The sequence below is a fragment of the Phycodurus eques genome, chromosome 18 (assembly GCF_024500275.1).
Source record: "Phycodurus eques isolate BA_2022a chromosome 18, UOR_Pequ_1.1, whole genome shotgun sequence".
Lineage (NCBI taxonomy): Eukaryota > Metazoa > Chordata > Actinopteri > Syngnathiformes > Syngnathidae > Phycodurus > Phycodurus eques.
This window is the reverse complement of record NC_084542.1, coordinates 4,280,787-4,300,084: the sequence shown is the minus strand read 5'-3', so window position 1 is coordinate 4,300,084 and position 19,298 is coordinate 4,280,787. Positions and strand designations below refer to the sequence as shown.

The window sequence follows — 19,298 nt, the reverse complement described above, 5'->3', positions numbered from 1 at the left end:
CTCCTGGGAAACAAACAACATAGAGTGGACAGGACTGTCACATCTTTAGAGGAGGGACAACAATTAATGCGAAGAACAAACTAGAGAAAAAACAATATAAAAAAAAAAAAAAACAGAAACTGAAGGAAGTCAACAGAGTAACACATGACGTTCCATGTACTATTCTTGGACTTCACACCCCAACACTCGCTCTTTTTATCAGCCACCACTGGTTTTGCTGCTCTGACCTTTGCAAAAGCTTGATGTCCCTCATTAGCACGGAGGCGTGTGATAACGATATCAATGCTTACCCTGTGCCTGTCTGAACAGGAAGATGACTGACAAATAGAGCTGTGCAAACAAGATGTGCAATTAGAACGCCTTTGTCAGTGTAGCCTCACTGTATTTCGGCATTCATAATCTATTTTAGCCTAACCAATGAAAGAAAGCCGCACACGGTTTTGTCAATGTCACTATACAACACAACCGTATTTGGCCTCATTTACCTTCTGGCTTGTTTTGTATTAAGCTTGTTTTTTTGAAAGCTTATGAAAACACATTTCATCAGATTCATTTTGCGTTAAAGAATTGCCGTTACTTGAGAAAGTACTTCCTGTTCCTCAAAGTTTTCTTATCCACGATCTGTCTGCACCACCAGAATACCACGTTCTTCTTAAATAGTGCACGGGTAGTTCGAGATGGGCTTATTGACAGATGAGTCCACGAATTAATCGTTAAGAACTTGGAATTGGCACGTAAGTCTTGTACCTATTGAGAGTGAATCCAGTGAGTTTCCACAAGTTAGCCTCGTTAACACGCAGACTAATACCAAGTTAGCATGTCAGTATCTCTGCATTAGCTCAACGTCGTCTTTACATTTGTTGGACTGACCGTTCATATTGACATGTTCATGTTTCTCAGTAAGAAAACTTTATATCTGTAATTTTGCTGTTGGGTGTCAGCTAGCTAGGGCCTCAGGCTGGACTGCATTGTTTTTTAAAATGTATTTAAAAGTAATAATATCTCAGTGATACAACAGTTGTTGTAAGATGATTATTAGATATCTAGCAATCTACAGTAAATGTAGATATTTATCTATTTAAATAAAATTCAACAACTAGTGCACCGCCCCTAAAAAAGTAGACAAACAATTGTTAATAATCCTCAATTTCAAAATTTTGATAAATGGCCATCGCTACTACTCAAGACTCCCAATAATAGCTCAAACAGCTAAACAATATAAAGTATTAAGCATTATGCTTCCTAAGGATTTTAGCCCCAGTACCTGGGTTATTGTGTGGGATATGTGAAAGCATTGTATCAGTAAGCGGGATGCCGAATGCTCAGCCTCCTACTTGACATTTATTAATAGAACTGGACTGAGGCAAAGCTTCACTTAGCTGCCAGTCCCTGCTGACACGCACTTTGTTTTTGTACTCATTGTTTCCCATCTGTCTACTTTTCTTCATCTTCTCATTTTATTCCAAAATACACTTTCCTCTTCTCCGCTGTCGAATGGATTCAACAAACGGCGCTAATAAGCTTCGCAGCAATTGGTCAAAATCTATCACCGATGGCATGTAGACAGTCAGAATCTGAGGGTATTATAAAACTAAAAGGACAGTCAATTGTACAACCCCAATTCCAGTGAAGTTGGGACGTTGTGTTAACCATAAATAGAAACAGAATACAATGATTTGCAAATCATGTTCGACCTATATTTAATTGAATACACTACAAAGACAAGATATTTAATGTTCAAACTGGTAAACTTTATTGTTTTTAGCAAATAATTATTAACTTAGAATTTTATGGCTGCAACACATTCCAAAAAAGCTGGGACAGGGTCATGGGCCACGGTGTTACATCACCTTTTAACAACATTCAATAAACGTTTGGGAACTGAGGACACTAATTGTTGAAGCTTTGTAGTTGGAATTCTTTCCCATTCTTGCTTGATGTACAGCTTCAGCTGTTCAACAGTCCGGGGTCTCCGTTGTCGTATTTTACGCTTCACGATGCGCCACACATTTTCAATGGGAGACAGATCTGGACTGCACGCAGGCCAGTCGAGTAGCAGCACTCTTTTACTACAAAGCCACGCTGTTGTAACACGTGCAGAATGTGGTTTGCCATTGTCTTGCTGAAGTAAGCAGGAGCGTCCATGAAAAAGACATTGCTTGGATGGCAGCATATGTTTCTCCAAAACCTGTATGTACCTTTCAGCATTAATGGTGCCGTCACAGATGTGTAAGTTACCCATGGCATTGGCACTAACACAGCCCCATAGCATCCTAGATGCTGGCTTTTGAACTTTGCGCCCATAACAGTCCGGATGGTTCTTTTCCTCTTTGGCCCAGAGGACACCGACGTCCACAATTTCCAAAACCAATTTGAAATGTGGACTTGTCGGACCACAGAACACTTTTCCATTTTGCATCAGTCCATGTTAGATGAGCTCGGGCCCAGAGAAGCCGGCGGCGCTTCTGGGTGTTGTTGATAAATGGCTTTTGCTTTGCATAGTAGAGTTTCAAGTCACACTTACGGCTGTAGCGCCGAACTGTATTTACTGACATTGGTTTTCTGAAGTGTTCCTGACCCCATGTGGTGATATCCTTTACACATTGATGTAGTTCTTTGAACCAGTACCGCCTGAGAGATCGAAGGTCACGGACATTCGATGTTGGTTTTCGGCCTTGCCGCTTGCATGCAGTGATTTCTCCAGATTCTCTGAACCTTTTGATGATATTATGGACCGTAGATGATGAAATCCCTAAATTCCTTGCAATTGTACGTTGAGGAACATTGTCCTTAAACTGTTCGACTACTTTCTCACGCACTTTTTCACAAAAAGGTGAACCTCGCCCCATCTTTGCTTGTGAATGACTGAGCAATTCAGGGAAACCTCTTTTCTACCCAATCATGGCACCCACCTGTTACCAATTAGCCTGTTCACCTGTGGGATGTTCCAAACAGGTGTTTGATGAGCATTCCTCAACTTTCTCAGTCTTTTTTGCCACCTGTCCCAGCTTTTTTTGGAACGTGTTGCAGCCATAAAAGTCTAAGTTAATAATTATTTGCTAAAAACAATCAGGTTTATCAGTTTGAACATTAAATATCTTGTCTTTGTAGTGTATTAATTAATATAAATTGAACATGATTGGCAAATGATTGTATTCTGTTTTTATTTATGTTTAACACAACGTCCCTACTTCATTGGAATTGGGGTTGTAATATAAAAGCTGATTCATTAGGAATTAGGAAATAAGGTGAGCCTGCTGTGTTTTGAAGTAATGGAAAGCAGCCCCCATCTTTGAATTCCGTTTCCCAGTAACAGTCAATCATCCTACTATCACTCTTCGAGACGGCTGACCTACATCTGTGCAGGTAACCTGTCGGAGATGGTGTGAAACAATAGCGTTGAACATCTAGTGCAGGAAAAATGTGACAGGAGCAAAATTCATACCAGTGCTTTAAGGTGCATCAACAGTCTCGTTATCTTTTTACCCCCCCCCCCTCTCCCTTGTAAGATTATTTGACCTAGATAAGCACTTCTATATTTTAGGGACAGGAATACTGAGAGTTGCCTCTTAATGAATTAATCAACTAGGAGTTGTACGAGACCCTTTAGTTTCTATCGGAATTTCAATGTATAGGCTTACTTGAACTTCAATTGTGGGAACAGTTTGGGAAGAACCTTTTTTTTTTTTTTTGTTCCAGCATGACTGTGCCCCAGTGCACAAAGCAAGCTCCATAAAGGCTTGCTTGGATGAGTTTGGCATAAATTAACTTTTCAACCTCGACTTCGACCTCAGCAAAAACGTTAAACAGAAAAAACTAAACAGAAAACTACAATGGAGCTAGGCCCTCTTTACCAAAATCTCCAACCTCATCAATGTTATTCTGGTTAAATGAACAATAATTTCCCACAGACAATCTCCAAAATCATGTAAAATCTTTCCAGAAGAATGGAAGGCGTTATAGCTGCAAAGTTATTAATTATTATTAGGGCGCGACCGATATGGATTTTTTTAGGTTGATGCCGATTCTGATATTTGGCAGAATAAAATTCCGATACCCGATGAATGGGCCGATTTATTTTTAAAAAAAAACTTTTTGGGGTTCCTTAATGCTTACAACAATACAGCTATGAATTACAGACAGAACATTTGACTGTTTTACAATACTTTGTCCTTAGTAGTTGTTTTTCATTTTATAACAGAGAGAAAAATCTGCAAAAATCAGCCGATTTTTACTTATTTATTTCTTTGCCAAAATTGACACTTTTTTATCTTCCAATTTTTGTTTGAATGTCATTATCTTTCTCTTATGTGTATGGATGATTTTTTTTTGCCAATCTGAAAAGGGCTAATTAATCGGTCGGGCCTTAATTATTAGTTAATATTTTTGTTTATATCGTGGCTCTGTCTCATTACAAACCAATTACCTCTCCAGGCTCTCCATCACTTTTTATACTCTATATAACACCGTAAATGTACGTACATGTACATCACTATCATCATCATATACATCAACATCATTGTCGGCATCGTGGTCTTAGCATCATCACGTGCAGCAATGCTACTATGAGTTGCATTGCCATGCATGCATGAGCATTCCAAGGGTCATGCTCGCAAGTCATTCCAAGTCATTGTAGTAGTCATAGTGGGTGGGACGGGGGGGTGTTAAAGGGAAACAAAAAACAAAAAAAAAGGTTTTGTTGCCTGCAAAAGGTGAGCATCTCGTGAATGTTTGAGTGGTGTGGCGGTGGTAAAGATCATGCAGATGAGAAGCTTGAAACAGTCAAACGCTATCCTGGACATTTTGGCACCAACATCTCTGAGTTCAACGCATTCAAAAGATCTGAGTACCAAAATGGTTTAGCCCTGCCGTTATGGTTCAACTATATAGTAGTCTCCTGCTTTTATCACTCTGCATCAGTGCTGAAAAGAAATATTTTCCTGAAAGGAATGAGTACAACTGTTAGGAATGGCTAGACTTGCATGTAGATGATTCCCAAGTAGAAGTTGAGAGAAAAGGGTACTTAGCACAAGGATATTTAAATAAAGGCACTTGATGATAGACCTTGGCTGAATGGCTTATGTGGAGGACTGGAGTCTTGCAGGTTGGTATTCTACGATGGGCAGTCAAAAAGTGATGGGCCCAATTTGAATGTAAGCTACTAATAATTGATTTTGATTGACATGTTTTACTTCAACCTTTTCTCTTCCAGTCAGCCATTTTGGAAATGAATTCATTGTTGGATGCCCGTCAGAAGCAGAGAGCTGTGACTGAAACCACCAGTAAAATATTTTCAAAAGATTGACAAAATGTTAATGGGGCTAGGGGTATGTCAGCAATGATGACACCCATTGGTGATGCCATCAATGGTGACTCTACGATCTTCTCTGATCAGTGCCTCGACCCTTACATTATTCCCAGGATTAACCGTTGAAAATGGTCTGCTGCTCCTTTGCTTGTCACGGAGGTCACTCAAGGCAGGCTCTCTTGTCCTTCGCCTTTAATCCTGGACACCCACTTTTTGACTGTATTGTAGCCTATTGCAGCATGCCCTCATACACATTACGCATATGCAACCTTTTCAAAATATTTAGTGGTGGTTTCCGCTTCCAAAAGCAAGAAATTCAATCACAGCTTTCTGCTCCTGACACGAGTCCAACGATGACCTCATCTCTCCAAAATGGCTGACAGGAAGAGGACAGGCTTAAACAAAACTTTTGAAAAAATAAACCTTCAAACAAATAAACTACAAACTGTGGAAATTTCAGAAAATAAACGCAATTATGAGCAGGTTGAATTAAATTGGTCTCATTGCTTTTTGACAGCCCCTTGTATCTTCTTAAACTGTCTGCTTCATCAATGTAAAAGGCAGCCTTAGAGCCTTCCACGGTTCTCATAGAGGCCTCCAAGTGACGGATTCAGGGATGGTGTATTGTATATCTAAATCCAGTCCTATGGCGAAGGAGCCAATTTGTTTATTTGTTTCCTATTGTACTACTGGAATTGCACACAGTGCTTTCCAAACAAGTCTTCCTATATGTAATGTCATAAATTAACCCCGCAATTGACTGTTGATCATTCCAGCGGGTATTCTGTCTACATGCTTCAGCTTCCCCATGACCCCGATGAATGAGTGGTTGTTAACCACTCATCCTGGTAATAAAAACAATGTCCACAATTTGAAAATAACTGCTTATGATTCAGCAATGTAATGAAAGGTAACATAACCCTTTTTATTGGGCCCCCTGTTGAAATTTGAGCTCAGATAAATATCCAGCCATCATGGCCTTCCTTTTGCTGGCTGGTTAAAATCACGTTTCTACCGCCTTATATTGAGGCATGTGGAATTCTTTATAACTTGGTGACCAAATATGGGTTCTTGTCCTTTGAAATCAGGTATTGCTTCTGAAAGGCTGATCAGATAAATGGATCACAATTATATACGTACATATTGTATTATTTTCCCTCGATGGCAAGGGCCCTTATCTGCATATATGTGCAAAAAGTCTCCCTCCTTTTCCCATCAATTTAAAAAAAAAAAAAAAAAATCAGCCTCATTTTCACTTCACTGGGTACACCTGCACAATCCAATGACAATTGCGAACTGTTAATCCATTTCTAAATTCTGCATTTACAAATAGAATAATCTTCAGTTTTGATTTGACACTGTCAATTTATAATAATAATGAATAATGATTGTGTTTTATTATTGTGCTTGCGGAACGTCACTTCGTCATACAGAGAAGGGTTCTAAATTCTTTGGGTACCTCGCTGTATGTGACACGACGGGCTAAATATTAGAAACAGCTCCGAGAGTGGGGCAGAAACCTACGGCACTCCATTTGCATCATCTGCAACCCCAATGATGGCAGCGCTTTTATAAAATTGCATTTGATAGTTCAGGTGTACCAAATTAATTGGCCTGCGACTGTATGTTACTGCCTTGTATGAGTGTGTCTGGGAAGGTCTTCGAAACGTCATCGTGGCTTGCTGTGTTTATGAATGTGGAAGGCACTGATGCCTTTTTGCAGCTGGAGCAGAGCAGACTATTAGCTGACGGCCCTAATCATGCCAGCGGCTTTATTGTTTCTTATGGAAAAATTCAAATTATTGTTATGGCAGGCAGGCAGGCAGGCAAGCAGCACCTACTTGTTACATGGACAGGAGCAAAGACCACAGAATTTTCCTAGATCGTTCAAATTCTTTTCTGCATCCTTCATGTCCTTATTGATTTGGTCCATTCCCTCCTCGATGCGCTCCAGTTGTTCTGATTAAACGCAAGTCATTTATCCCCCACAGAACGTAGCACGAGGAGAGAGAGAGAGGGAGAAAGGGCGAGCGAGAGAGAGAGAGATATAGAAAAGAAGAGAGAGATAGAGGACAAAAGAGAGAAGACAATAACTTCAGACACTCACTGTGACGAAAGAAAGTAAGAACAAAAAAATAAATAAATAAATAAATAAATAAAATAAAAAATAAAAAAGAGGAAAAACTGGACGCCACCACATATGTGACAACCTTTGAGGCACGTTGTCAGTACCTACTTGTTACATGGACATATGAAAAGCCCACAGCATTTCCCTAAATCTTTTAAATTTTTCTCGGCTTCCTTCATGTCTTGGTTGATATGGTTCATGCCATCTTCAACACGATCGAGTTGCTCTGGTCAGGACAAAGGGATGACAGTAGTGGAATGAATGTCATTGGCTGATTGACACAAATATGATGAGCAGCAACTGAGTCAGCTGGGTAAATGTGTGTGTGTATCTGTATCATAGGGGAGGTCTCACCTAAACCTATACTGAATGTTATTGGTGGTCAGGAAAATTCAATTGGTGGACTGCATTTTGGGGCGGATGGCTGCGCGTTCTTGGTTAGAGTTAGACGATCCACTCTTTAATTACTGTACAATAGCATTAATACAAATGAAGCAATTGGCAGCAGAACGTAAATCTGTCACAGGAAATTCAATCGTCTAATCGGATTTTTGGGGAGTAGTTTGGTTGGAGTCCCACTCACCAAACTATCAGAGATCACAGACTTCCATCGAGGCAAATTTGGTTCAAGGTCACGGAGTGGTCGGGGGCATAGACCAATGGAAAAAAAAATAAAAATCTGGCAATAGATCTAGATAAAGGTGCAGATCCAGATTTTTCCCACTCTGTGTAACAGTATGGTTTTGGCAATGTTCCTCTCCAGTTCTGTAGGTGCAGGTAATGCAAATCACACACTGAATGGAGAAGAAGATGACATGTTTTCCATTGGGGTGACCTTTGTTTTTTTATTAATTTTTTTACCACAATATTATCATTTTCTATATGGATTCCTCACAAGTTTTGGTTTCGTTTTCCTGTGTGCCGCCCCATCCATAAGGTTTCATAAAAATCGGTTAGTACTTTTAATGTCATCCTCTTTACACACAAACATGAACATCTAAAATCTTTACCTCCTTCATGTTTCCATTTCATTTTTGGAGAATTCTACGCTTCCACCTTTGGAAGGAGGAGTAAAGCGGGGTACACAAATCCCGATAATAGGGCTGAATTTGCGCACCCCCCCACCTTCAGATCAAAATCAGCGAAGGCCAGATTATCGGATGTCTCTAAAATATTATTAAAATATTATTATTATCCTGATCAATTATCACCCATCTGCTTGGAAAATGGTCCGAGGCCGACAATCGTAAATGTTAAACGTTCAAATTCTTATATGTGTGGTCAACACCGAGTTCGGCAGGAGTCACGGACACCTTGATTTCGACGTGAAACAGAACGATACCAAATTAGTAAGCGCTGTTGCCACATTGCAGAAAGTCTTGCATTTAGAGTTGCATCTTTTAAAACTGCTAATAGGCAACCTACTCATTTTTCTTCTTCCATTTTTACTATGTAAAGACAGATAACCTGATACTTTCGTCCATATTGCGTGGCCATGTAGCTAGTGTCTAATACGTTTAAGAATGAATGTTCCTGTTACGATGAAGAACTGAAGAGACCCCTTCGCTGCAAATCTCTATGCTGCTGTCAGGTGTTGTCAAGGGACACTTTCATAATGCGTATTTATGGAAGTTACTGGGCTTTGGTGTATGAATTTCAGGGCCTCGGTCATGCCGATGTGGTGGATGGTGGTTTGGTGACTGTTCATAGCAAAGGCTTTCCAGCCTGACAAGTGATTCAAGACAGCGCGTGAATTATGGAGCATATTCATCAATTAGCTATATTCAGGTTTGTAAAATCGCCGGTTGGTACACCGACATATGCAGTCCATCCGTCCGTCCACCCATTCCCTATAGTGCTTGTGAAATAATCCAGTGTTTTGATTAGTGACGGTATAGAGCATGTTAGGCTCATTATAGAGTGGAGCATGCAGTGTAAAGATGAGTCCCGTGGGTGCACGCCGATACAAACGAAGGGTCAGAGGACCAATGGCAGCATGTTTGCCCCTGTTGGTGCAATTACTGGTCTTTCACAGGGCACATTAGATGTTTTATGAGCCTTTCAGGGAAGCTCAGACCCTGTGCCCGTACAAGGGCCTTTAAGAGATACTTTTACATGGCTTTAATATGAATCACAAGCCACATCTAACCAGGGATTTTACAAAGCAGTGAATGGGTTGACTGAGAAGTGGTGTAATATTTTGTCATTACCAGCTAAATCGATCGTTTCTCTTCAACCGTTCCTTTTACAGTTCTGGAATGTCAGAGCCTTTAAACTGATCTCAGACCTGTTTGCAATGTTTTAACTGCTCTTACTTTAAACAAGAGTAACCAAAAATTATTATTATTATTATTATTATTTTTTTTTTTTTTACCAAAACCATAAAGAATTGTGTGATTGTGTTAGATTGGAAAACAAACAAACTGAGATCACGTTTAAAGTGATGCTGCCACCAATTAAATACATTTGAGATGAAAAGGGATAATATATGCTGATGTTAAGACAGGTTTTTGTCACTGTGGTGGTTGGCTCTTAGCTAATCATGTTTTCGTGTTTTGGCACTTTCAAGATGTCCAGCTGCTGTCGGTGTTGGCTAATGGAAATAAACAAAAGCTCTTGGCACATAGCAAAGAAAACATTCAAAGAAAATTGCTTAACAGAAACAAAGGTTAAAAGTAGCTGAAAATTAGAATTCCCTAGAGCACAGGTGTCAAACTCAAGGCCCCGCAGCCACATCCGGCCTGCCGCATCATTTTATGCGGCCCACGGAAGCACACCATTCGTGTCAACTGCCATAATTCTTGCTCAAATCTGAACCAAAATTTGAAATCATCACATGTAATAAATAATGTTTGGTGATTGCAAGCATTTTTTGTTTTGTTACCCAAAGCCCTTTTAACAGTAACAAACAATAGTTGAACAAACTATTATCCTTAACTAGTGATTTCAAATCATAGACTTGTCTATTGAATATGTATATGAATATGATATCATCATATGAATATGATGAGGCGATGAAACATTTCTTGTATTGATACGGTTTCACTGTCATTTGAGGAGAAATGTACCAACAATGTGGCCCGTGACCAAAATGAGTTGGACACCACTGCCTAAGAGCAAATAAATGCCAAATAAAGCAGCAAAAACAAAACCCCTTGCAAAAATAATGTAAAATGTGGAGAAATTGGATTAGTTTAGAAACAATTTACATAAATCAAGCAACTACTCGACACATGAAACAGTCTTTTTTTGTTGTTGTTGTTTTTTTTGGCACAATTAAACAATACATTCACATACATGAATATTAATTTCACTCGAGGTGTTCGGAGTATGTGACTATAGTTACAGAATTTTCCCATTTTTATTCATAAATGGCTTAACATTACACCGCCATCTGTCCGCTTGCACACTTACCTCCTTGTTCATCCAACATGACCAAAGTCCTAATGCCGGCATCTTTGCTCTACTCCCCAAGGGCGGCCAGGTAGCAAGGTAGCGTGAGGAAGGTTGGAAAAAAAATAAATGAAGTAGAGGTCAGTAATGAGGCCATATCGTCTTGGTGAGTTAGTGGGAACTGAAAGAAATTTGCTGCCATAAGCCATTCCCACATTTCATTTCCCCTCACTGCTTCTCATTTTTCTTTGCTATTTTTTTTAGTGCAGGGTAGGAAATTGCCAATTTTGTTCGACGGCTATTCCTCTCTAGGAAACTCTTTCGAAGTACTGAAACCACTCACCACTCTTATTAAGTCTCAAAATGAACAATTGTGTCATGATTTACTAGGGCGACTGGGGAGCGGAGTAGGAATGACTGGCGGATGGCGACTGACAGCTTGTAAGGGTTACCTTGGTAACCAGAGTCAAACGCAAGCAACTGTCAAGCAACACGTGTCGGGTGTAATGATATCTATTAAAGGCAGTGTTGGGGAGTAACTAATTACATGGAACGAGACGACGTAATTACATTTAAAATGTTTTACATTTCTGGGAAAAAAAATTTCAAATGTTGGTAATTTCCATGATTCTAATTTTAGTGCCGTTTGAAAATGGCTGCAAAAGTTTTTCTTTTTTTTTTTTTCTTCATATCACTTCCTCATTCTAAAGCCGCCGCTTGTGATTGGCTCTCTCTGGTCATGTGTCATCCCGCTGTAGTCAAACGTGACATATTTTCCCAAATATGAAGACGAAACGCCACCTTGTGGTGCAATCTATTAGTTTGTTTGAGATTTTGAAAAGGTTGGGCTCACAGTTTTGAACACAAAAAAGAAAATTGCCTTTTGAACAGTTTCACAGTTTGGACTTTTTTTTTTATGGAACATTCACTTAACTGGTTTCTCATTTCTCATAAGAAGCGCCGCTGTCTAAATTGTGCACATTTGTCATAAGGTCTACATGTTCATGTTTTCCACTTGCTGTACACATATCATGTATGTTTTTGTATATTTATATACGTATAATGCAACAATATTTATGTATTTACATTTCATCATATTGTGTTATCAGTTTATTATTTGTGTAAAGAACAAATATGTGGTTAATTCCAAAATAATCATATATGGTTTTGATCCACTTTTTTTCGACGGAATATCCAAAGGTCCTGTTGATGCATTCAATCAGAATTATCATTGAAAATGATTATAATTCTATCCATTCATTTTCTTCTTGGAACCTATCCCAGCTAACTTCGGGCGAGAGGCAGGATACACCTTCGACTGATCACTGGCCAATCAAAGGGCACATATACAGTAGAAAAACAACCATTGACACTCACATTCACACCTATGGGCAACTTAAAGTCTTCAATTAACCTAATGCATGTTTTTGGAATGTGGGAGGCACCTGGTGAAAACCCATCCATCCATCCATCCATTTTCTGAGCCGCTTCTCCTCACTAGGGTCGCGGGCGCGCTGGAGCCTATCCCAGCTGCCATCGGGCAGGAGGCGGGGCACACCCTGAACTGGTTGCCAGCCAATCGCAGGGCACATACAAACAGACAACCATTCGCACTCACAGTCACACCTACGGGCAATTTAGAGTCTCCAATTCATGCATGTTTTTGGGATGTGGGAGGAAACCGGAGTGCCCGGAGAAAACCCACGCGGGCACGGGGAGAACATGCAAACTCCACACAGGCGGGGCCGGGGATTGAACCCGGGTCCTCAGAACTGTGAGGCTGACGCTCTAACCAGTCGGCCACCATGCCGCCCTGGTGAAAACCCACGCAAGCATTTGGAGAACATGCAAACTCCACATAGGAAGGCCGGAGATTTGAACCCACAACCTCAAAACTGCGCTGCAGCATTTATTATAATTGCTTAAAATATTTGTGGTAATTTAACTGTACTAATAAGTAATTAGAATTCGGCCAGTGGTTCTCAAACTTTTTACACCAAGTACCACCTCAAACTATAGTTAGCCCTCCAAGGACCTCCATAATGACCAACATGAAAATACAGTAGTGCAGTAGGTCCAAGGTTTCATCCAAAATCCGGCAGAGCTTTCGTCCCTAAAACTTATATTTAATAGTGTTTTAAGCCATTTTAACGTAATGCACAGCTTGAGTATTAAAGCTGTGCTTCAATACAAAATAAAAAAAATATTTAACAATGATTCAATTAAAATGTATTGCACACCCAAGTTTAATTGTACTTTAATAAATGTTTGGAAACAAATACTGTAGTTTTGTAGTTAGATTGTACTTAAAAGTTAATACTACTGAACTGTATGGAAAAAAAATACTATATTAGATTAGAAAAAATGGTTTAAGACACTGTAACATTATGCACAGTTTGAACATTTAATTCAGCGATTCCTTCATGTATCACTAGAGGGTGCCTGCGTACCACTAGTGGTACTCGTACCACAGTTTGCGAATCACCATTCTAATCAGATATGAATTCATCTATTTAGCCAGAGCCCTATTTCTGTCAAAATGTAAAAAAAAAAAAAAAATGAAATTAAAATTATTTTCATGATATCTCCCACCCCTTTGTTGTGTCATTGTCAGATAAAAGATCATTTTTGACAATAACCACCGCTTACAACAATAGAGGACCTCCTACCTGTGAGTCTCACACCCTGTATTGAATGTGACATTATATGCGTCATACAATTAAAAAGTAATCAGCACTTTTACAGGATTTATTTCTGCTCAGTTCCTCCATATTTGAAGTATTTCGCTATAGGATGAGCTAGTAAAGAAACAGAAATTTGAAAAAGCCATGTTAAGAAGCGACTCATCATCATCATCGTCGTCGTCATCATCATCATCATCAGGTTAGCATGTTATCCTCGAGAAACAAATGACAGTATTTGCTTCCCCAACATCATTGCGCTGGTACCGATTATGAGGAGGAGAGGTCATTTAAGAAGGAAACACAAAAATGGCCCCCTTGGAGGGTAACAACACTGACTGTCTGGGGAAATGCCGTGAGACCCCTGTCAATGGATTTCTATGGAAACAAATTACACAGTTATTAATGCGGAATCCCAACAGCATGCGCTCTTTTTGTCTTAACCGTAGGAATGGGACGTTTTCCTTGTGAGCTATATTACTAACCCATTGTTTTGATACTGGTATAACGTGCGTGCTGGAAAGGAGGATACTGAAACCCGATTGTCCGCAATCCTGCTTTCTGCCTGCTCCTGAGAAACGCTTCAGCACCATACCGGTACACGGCACCCGGCTCGGCCCGATAGGCATAAATACGATTATAGTGTACAGTGTGTCGGTGTATACGCACACAAGTAATCTAGCATGCGCGGACCCCACCCCAGCTGCCTCCTCAGCAGTTTGGGACGAAAGCCACATTGACGTTTGAGAGGCGAGTAGGCAGCAATAAGGGAACACTGGCATATAATTTATTCTGTAATTCAGCATGTTTACAGCCTGGATAAATCCCAAAGTAGTGAAAATGTGCCACTTGGGGAACTCCCAAGCACGGAGGAATCATGATCCCAAGTAGGCAAAGAAATGGCTTAACCCAGCTTGCTCATTTTTAGATCAGGTGCAGAGATATACGCATTTTAAAATTGCTACATTAGATAGATGAACGCCCCCTAATGTTAGTAAATGTTAACATCCAGCTCTGGAAAGCAACCCTTTAAGCCGGTATTATTATACTGTATATTCCAAATACATCTTCCTTTATTCGTCTTTCAGCACAGAGGTTTACGTTTTAACTGTGCACTTTTAAATGTGTTTAATTGTACGACAATGCCTTTTGATTTTGTTGTTGTTTATTTTTGTTGTAAATGGACATCCCATTATAGCAGGGTGGTTTAAAATATCGCATACACCTGCAGTTTATATTTGGAATAATTCTACATAGTTAATAGCATCCAAAATGAGTTACTGTATGTTGATATACAGGGTTCGTATGTCATAGGCTGGTGAGATGTAGATACAGTAGACGATCAATATGACCTTGAGATCCGCACCAGCAACTTGTCCGATCGTCCGCCTTCCCATGATGCCCATCTCTCATTTATCCTTCACTCTTCCCTCTTTAGTCATCTCCATCTGCCGTCCTTTCCTTCTAATTTGTCATTTACTGGCCATGAATGTTGCATGAGCAAATAACTAAATGCACATATGCTTATTTTTTATTTTTTTTTCTTAATGAGCTGACAATTAAAAGACAATTTCAGGATTTGCTGCCCCGAGCTGCGGTATGTTAGCTCGAGCGTAGACACGTCGGTAAGGCAAAAAAAAATAATAAATGTGTGTAACTGTAGAATCACAAAGTAAACAAATAAAATACAAAATTAAAAAAAATGAAAGCTCGGGTTTACCTCTTCCACCAGCTGCAACATACGACGGGTGCTCTCCAGAGACTGTGGGAGGGGGGGGGGAAAAATTACAGTTCAGTGTCACGTTTTATAATGTGAGACACATTAAGACATGATGTCATCATAAACAGAAGAGTTTAGAATAAAGAATAAAGAATATCCTACGACTTCAATCAATGTAATCATTAAGCAATAGTCTTTTACTTACAAATTTGACGCACAAATACTGAAGAACATAATTTGGACAACTACGTAACATGTTTGAGATATTATTCACAAGTTACCTAAATAAGCAATGACAGTGAACACTCACATAAACTGTGATCAAAAGAGATGTAGTATGCGAACCATTAGAATGCAGTACTCAGTTTTGATTGACCCGAACGTTCAAATGATAACAATAAGACTGGTCAACACCAAATTTATTGTCTAAGATTTTTTTTTTTTTTTAGCTGATTTAAGACAATTTTAACGTGCGGAATCCAAATATCAGATTGGTTTTGCTCTATCAGGTCAACTTTTTCAACCTGACCTGAACAAGAGAAACAAATGTCATTTTCAGATTCAGCGATGCAAAGTTGTCCTAAATCAGTTGACAAAACAAAAACAACATACATTTTTTTTTTTTTTTCTTGTAACGAGTATAATCTAACTACTGTGTATTTTTATTGGTAACTCTAGTTTTGTTATCCCGAGAGGTACAGTATAGACATTGTGGTTAACTATGATCTACGTAAAAGTGGCAAAATATAAATTCATCTCTGAGCATGACGCAATCCACTGTAAACTACATCTGCAACAATAAATAAATGATTACCTCACCGTCTGTGTCCGGCAACATTGAACATTATTATCCTTATTTCTAAGCCATAATTTCTGTTTCGGCTTTTATATTTGCTCTTATTTTGAGGTGTAGCCGATGGTGCGGTTCCATTTCAACTGGATGTCATTCTTACACGACATGCTCTAGTTCCTAATAAGTGTGAGGCAAGCGCAACCTCCCAGCAGGGACACTCAGTGACATCTCCTCTGTCTTACAATGACATAGCTTCATCTCGCTGGGCTCCCTCTTCACCCTGTTGATCATTGCAGTGACAACATCAAGAAATAATAAATGAATGATGTCGTCTATTCTTTTTTTCTAAATGTGAAATAGACACGTTGCCTCTGCGGGTGCAAAAGCAAGCAACTTGCGCTGAAACTGGTCGTCATCACGATGCCACCATTTTGTGTGCGGCCAATTCTCGAGAATGTTCAATATTCTGCCCATGTTTGTCAGTGTGAGTCATATGTGGAAGTGGGGGAGTGGTGGCCTGCTCCAGGCCTTCACTGTGGCCTTTTTCTTGTTCTCATGAAACAACCACCCACATTCAGCCACTCACAAGGTCGAGCGCATACATGAATATCTGACCCATGAATCGGAAAACAATCTTAGTTTTTGACATGGAAAAATTGAAAAGTTGCAACTTGAAAGGGGACCGACATTCCGCCCAGTCGTGCAATTCGAGCAGTGAGACAGGAACATTATGTAATAATTTTACATTCCATTTTTTGGGTACACTGGCTTGTGATGAGGACAATATGCTATGTCATTGCCACGGCAACTCTGGATGACCTACTTTAGAGTTTCATGACAGTGGTGGGACCCTTGCTTGTGTTGTGTTGGTGCGAGCATCTTCATTAACATTACTAGCAAAAAAATATATATATATCTTTAATGTTGCTAAATCAAGGTATCGTTGGACATCGATAAATGTACAGTAAGTCCTTGGTCTCACCTCATCGGCGAGTTGGTCAGCACGTTGCTGCATGTCTGACAGCTCATTGCGCATGTCCGCGTCATCTGCCATGGCTGTTGGGTGCGGGGGGTGGAGAAGGTCTCCAACAGGGAAGAAAAGATCCGAAAGGGAATCCGGGAAGAGCTGGAAGAAAGACGATTAGATCAGAAATCGGGGATTTAACCCAACTGCATAAAACAAACAAACAAAAACCTTAGGCCTATTGTAGTACTTGAAGAGCCAAGTATTTTTTTGGGTGGTACTTGGTGTAAAAAGTTTGAAAACATGACAGTTGCCTTTTCCTTGCAGTTATGGTAGGCTAAGCTCTCCGCGCAGTAAATGGAAGGTTAGAGCTCATCGAGAGCTTGGTGACCAGAGTGTGATGGACTGAGGTTAACCAGAAATTAAAGGACTAGCCACAGAGAGCACTCACACCACAGACGTACTTACGGTGGCTAATTGGCTCATGATAGGCATTTACATGGAGAATGCTCTTAAACTGTGGACGTTCTTAGTAAAGGGAGTCAGCGGGACGAGAGCAAGTCAGTGATTCAGATAGACAAGGTTGACCATTTGGAGACTGAACCGTACCGCGACATCGCGGTTGCGCCCACACGCCATTGAGATAGACATGAGTAATTGAATGTTACACTTGTTATTCAGCCGCAAAGTGTAGCGTGAAGGAATGACAGCCATAACATCATATTTGTAAATATGCTATGGTGACCTTCATATATATATATAAATGTGTGTGTGTGTGTGTGTGTGTGTAAAAAGCGAGCTGGAATAAGAATAGGAATCTCTTCCAGACGTCAATTTGGTGATGATTTTATCATGCTTCAAAAAACAGAATATCATCACAATGCACTGTATACTTTTTATTTAGACATCTCTTTTTGACTTGATAATTGACTGATTAATTGTCTCCTCAAGCCTTAAAGGTAACGTGGAAGGTGCCACGCAACAGCAACCAGCAGGCGCTGTTGATTCCGTTTCAATTAGTTGGCAGCCCGAAGAAGCACGGCTTCATGTCAGCTATGCAATACATCTGCACAGACTTTGATGGTCTGGCCCACATTGGAGGGGGACACAGGTCGTTTGGGTATGACATATATCGTTTGTGACACCAGTCCTAGACATTTTCAGGGAATTGTCTGACTTTTCTCCCCAAAACTGTAGAGCTAATTGAAAACTCTAAATTGTTCTCAGGTATGTTAGTGTGAGTGGTTGTTCTGCTACAGTACATGCACCCTTTGATTGACTGGCAACCAGTCCAGGGTGTACCACACCACTCGCCCACACCACCTGGAATAGGCTCTAGCTCACCTGTGACCCTTCATAAGGGCAACCAGTATAGAAAATGAATGGCTGGATGGATGTGAAGGTTAAACAAAATGCAACTTCCACTAATTATTGCTAATCACAGTCGAGACTGTGATTTATGTCATTTTTAAAGTGACATTCTACGGAGAAAAATGCACTCATTCCGTGTTGAGCTGATTTGGAATTGTTGTGTTCTGGAGATAAATATCCTGAGACCAAAGCTGACTTTCATCCCCATTCCACTGTGATACTGTTTTGCATGTTACATTTACCACGTGTGTCAGTTTCATTACGTTTTAGGTATTTCCACGCTGACATTTTTCAACTCTTTGCTCATGGATTGGAGTTAACGCTGGCTTGGCTGTCTGATATGTATTCAGGGACAGCTTGTAAAATAAATCTGAATGTGTTCTTAATGTTTAGCTCTCCTCTGTGCTAGAAACTCCGCTGACACTTTGACAGAGAATTGTCAGTCTTCTTCCGTGTAATAATCACATGAATTGACTATGGGAAAAAACATTTTCGATAGCACCTCAATACAGTCTTCAATGAACCTAACGTGCGTGTTTTTTTGGAATGTAGGAGGAAGGCGGAAGACCCGCAGAAAAGGAGAACATCCAAACTCCACACAGGAAGGCCAGATCTGAGATTCAAACCCAAACCTCAGAACTGTGGGATAAATATGCTAACCGCTAGTCCACCACAAAAAGCACCAAAAAAATAAGAATAAAAATACAGACAAAAGTAGGATCAAAAAGGTGTACTCTATTATCAGCAAACAGTATTGTACTGTTTATGATATTTTTTGGGCTGGATACTTTGATAAGCTGATATGATGTCACACGATGTAGTTGACTTGACGCAGCCTTCACACTTGGTGAAAACATGTCAAAAGGTTTTGTAGGCAGCTTTCCAGCTGGACATTTCTCCTCAGTTCATCCATCCATTTTCTGAGCCGCTTCTCCTCACT

General features: G+C 40.0%; 1 protein-coding gene across 1 annotated transcript in view; it reads right to left on the bottom strand.

The window, feature by feature from the left end:
- The window catches only part of snap25a (synaptosome associated protein 25a), a 44,720-nt gene that overhangs the window by 5,324 nt on the left and 20,098 nt on the right, over positions 1-19,298 (bottom strand). The window contains exons 2-5 of the mRNA XM_061703611.1: positions 17,006-17,149; positions 15,231-15,272; positions 10,851-10,899; positions 7,150-7,267 (exon numbers count right to left, since the gene is read on the bottom strand). Of these exons, the coding sequence (XP_061559595.1) occupies positions 7,150-7,267; positions 10,851-10,899; positions 15,231-15,272; positions 17,006-17,077 (281 nt within the window). The 5' untranslated portion in view covers positions 17,078-17,149. The remainder of the gene's footprint in view (positions 1-7,149; positions 7,268-10,850; positions 10,900-15,230; positions 15,273-17,005; positions 17,150-19,298) is intronic.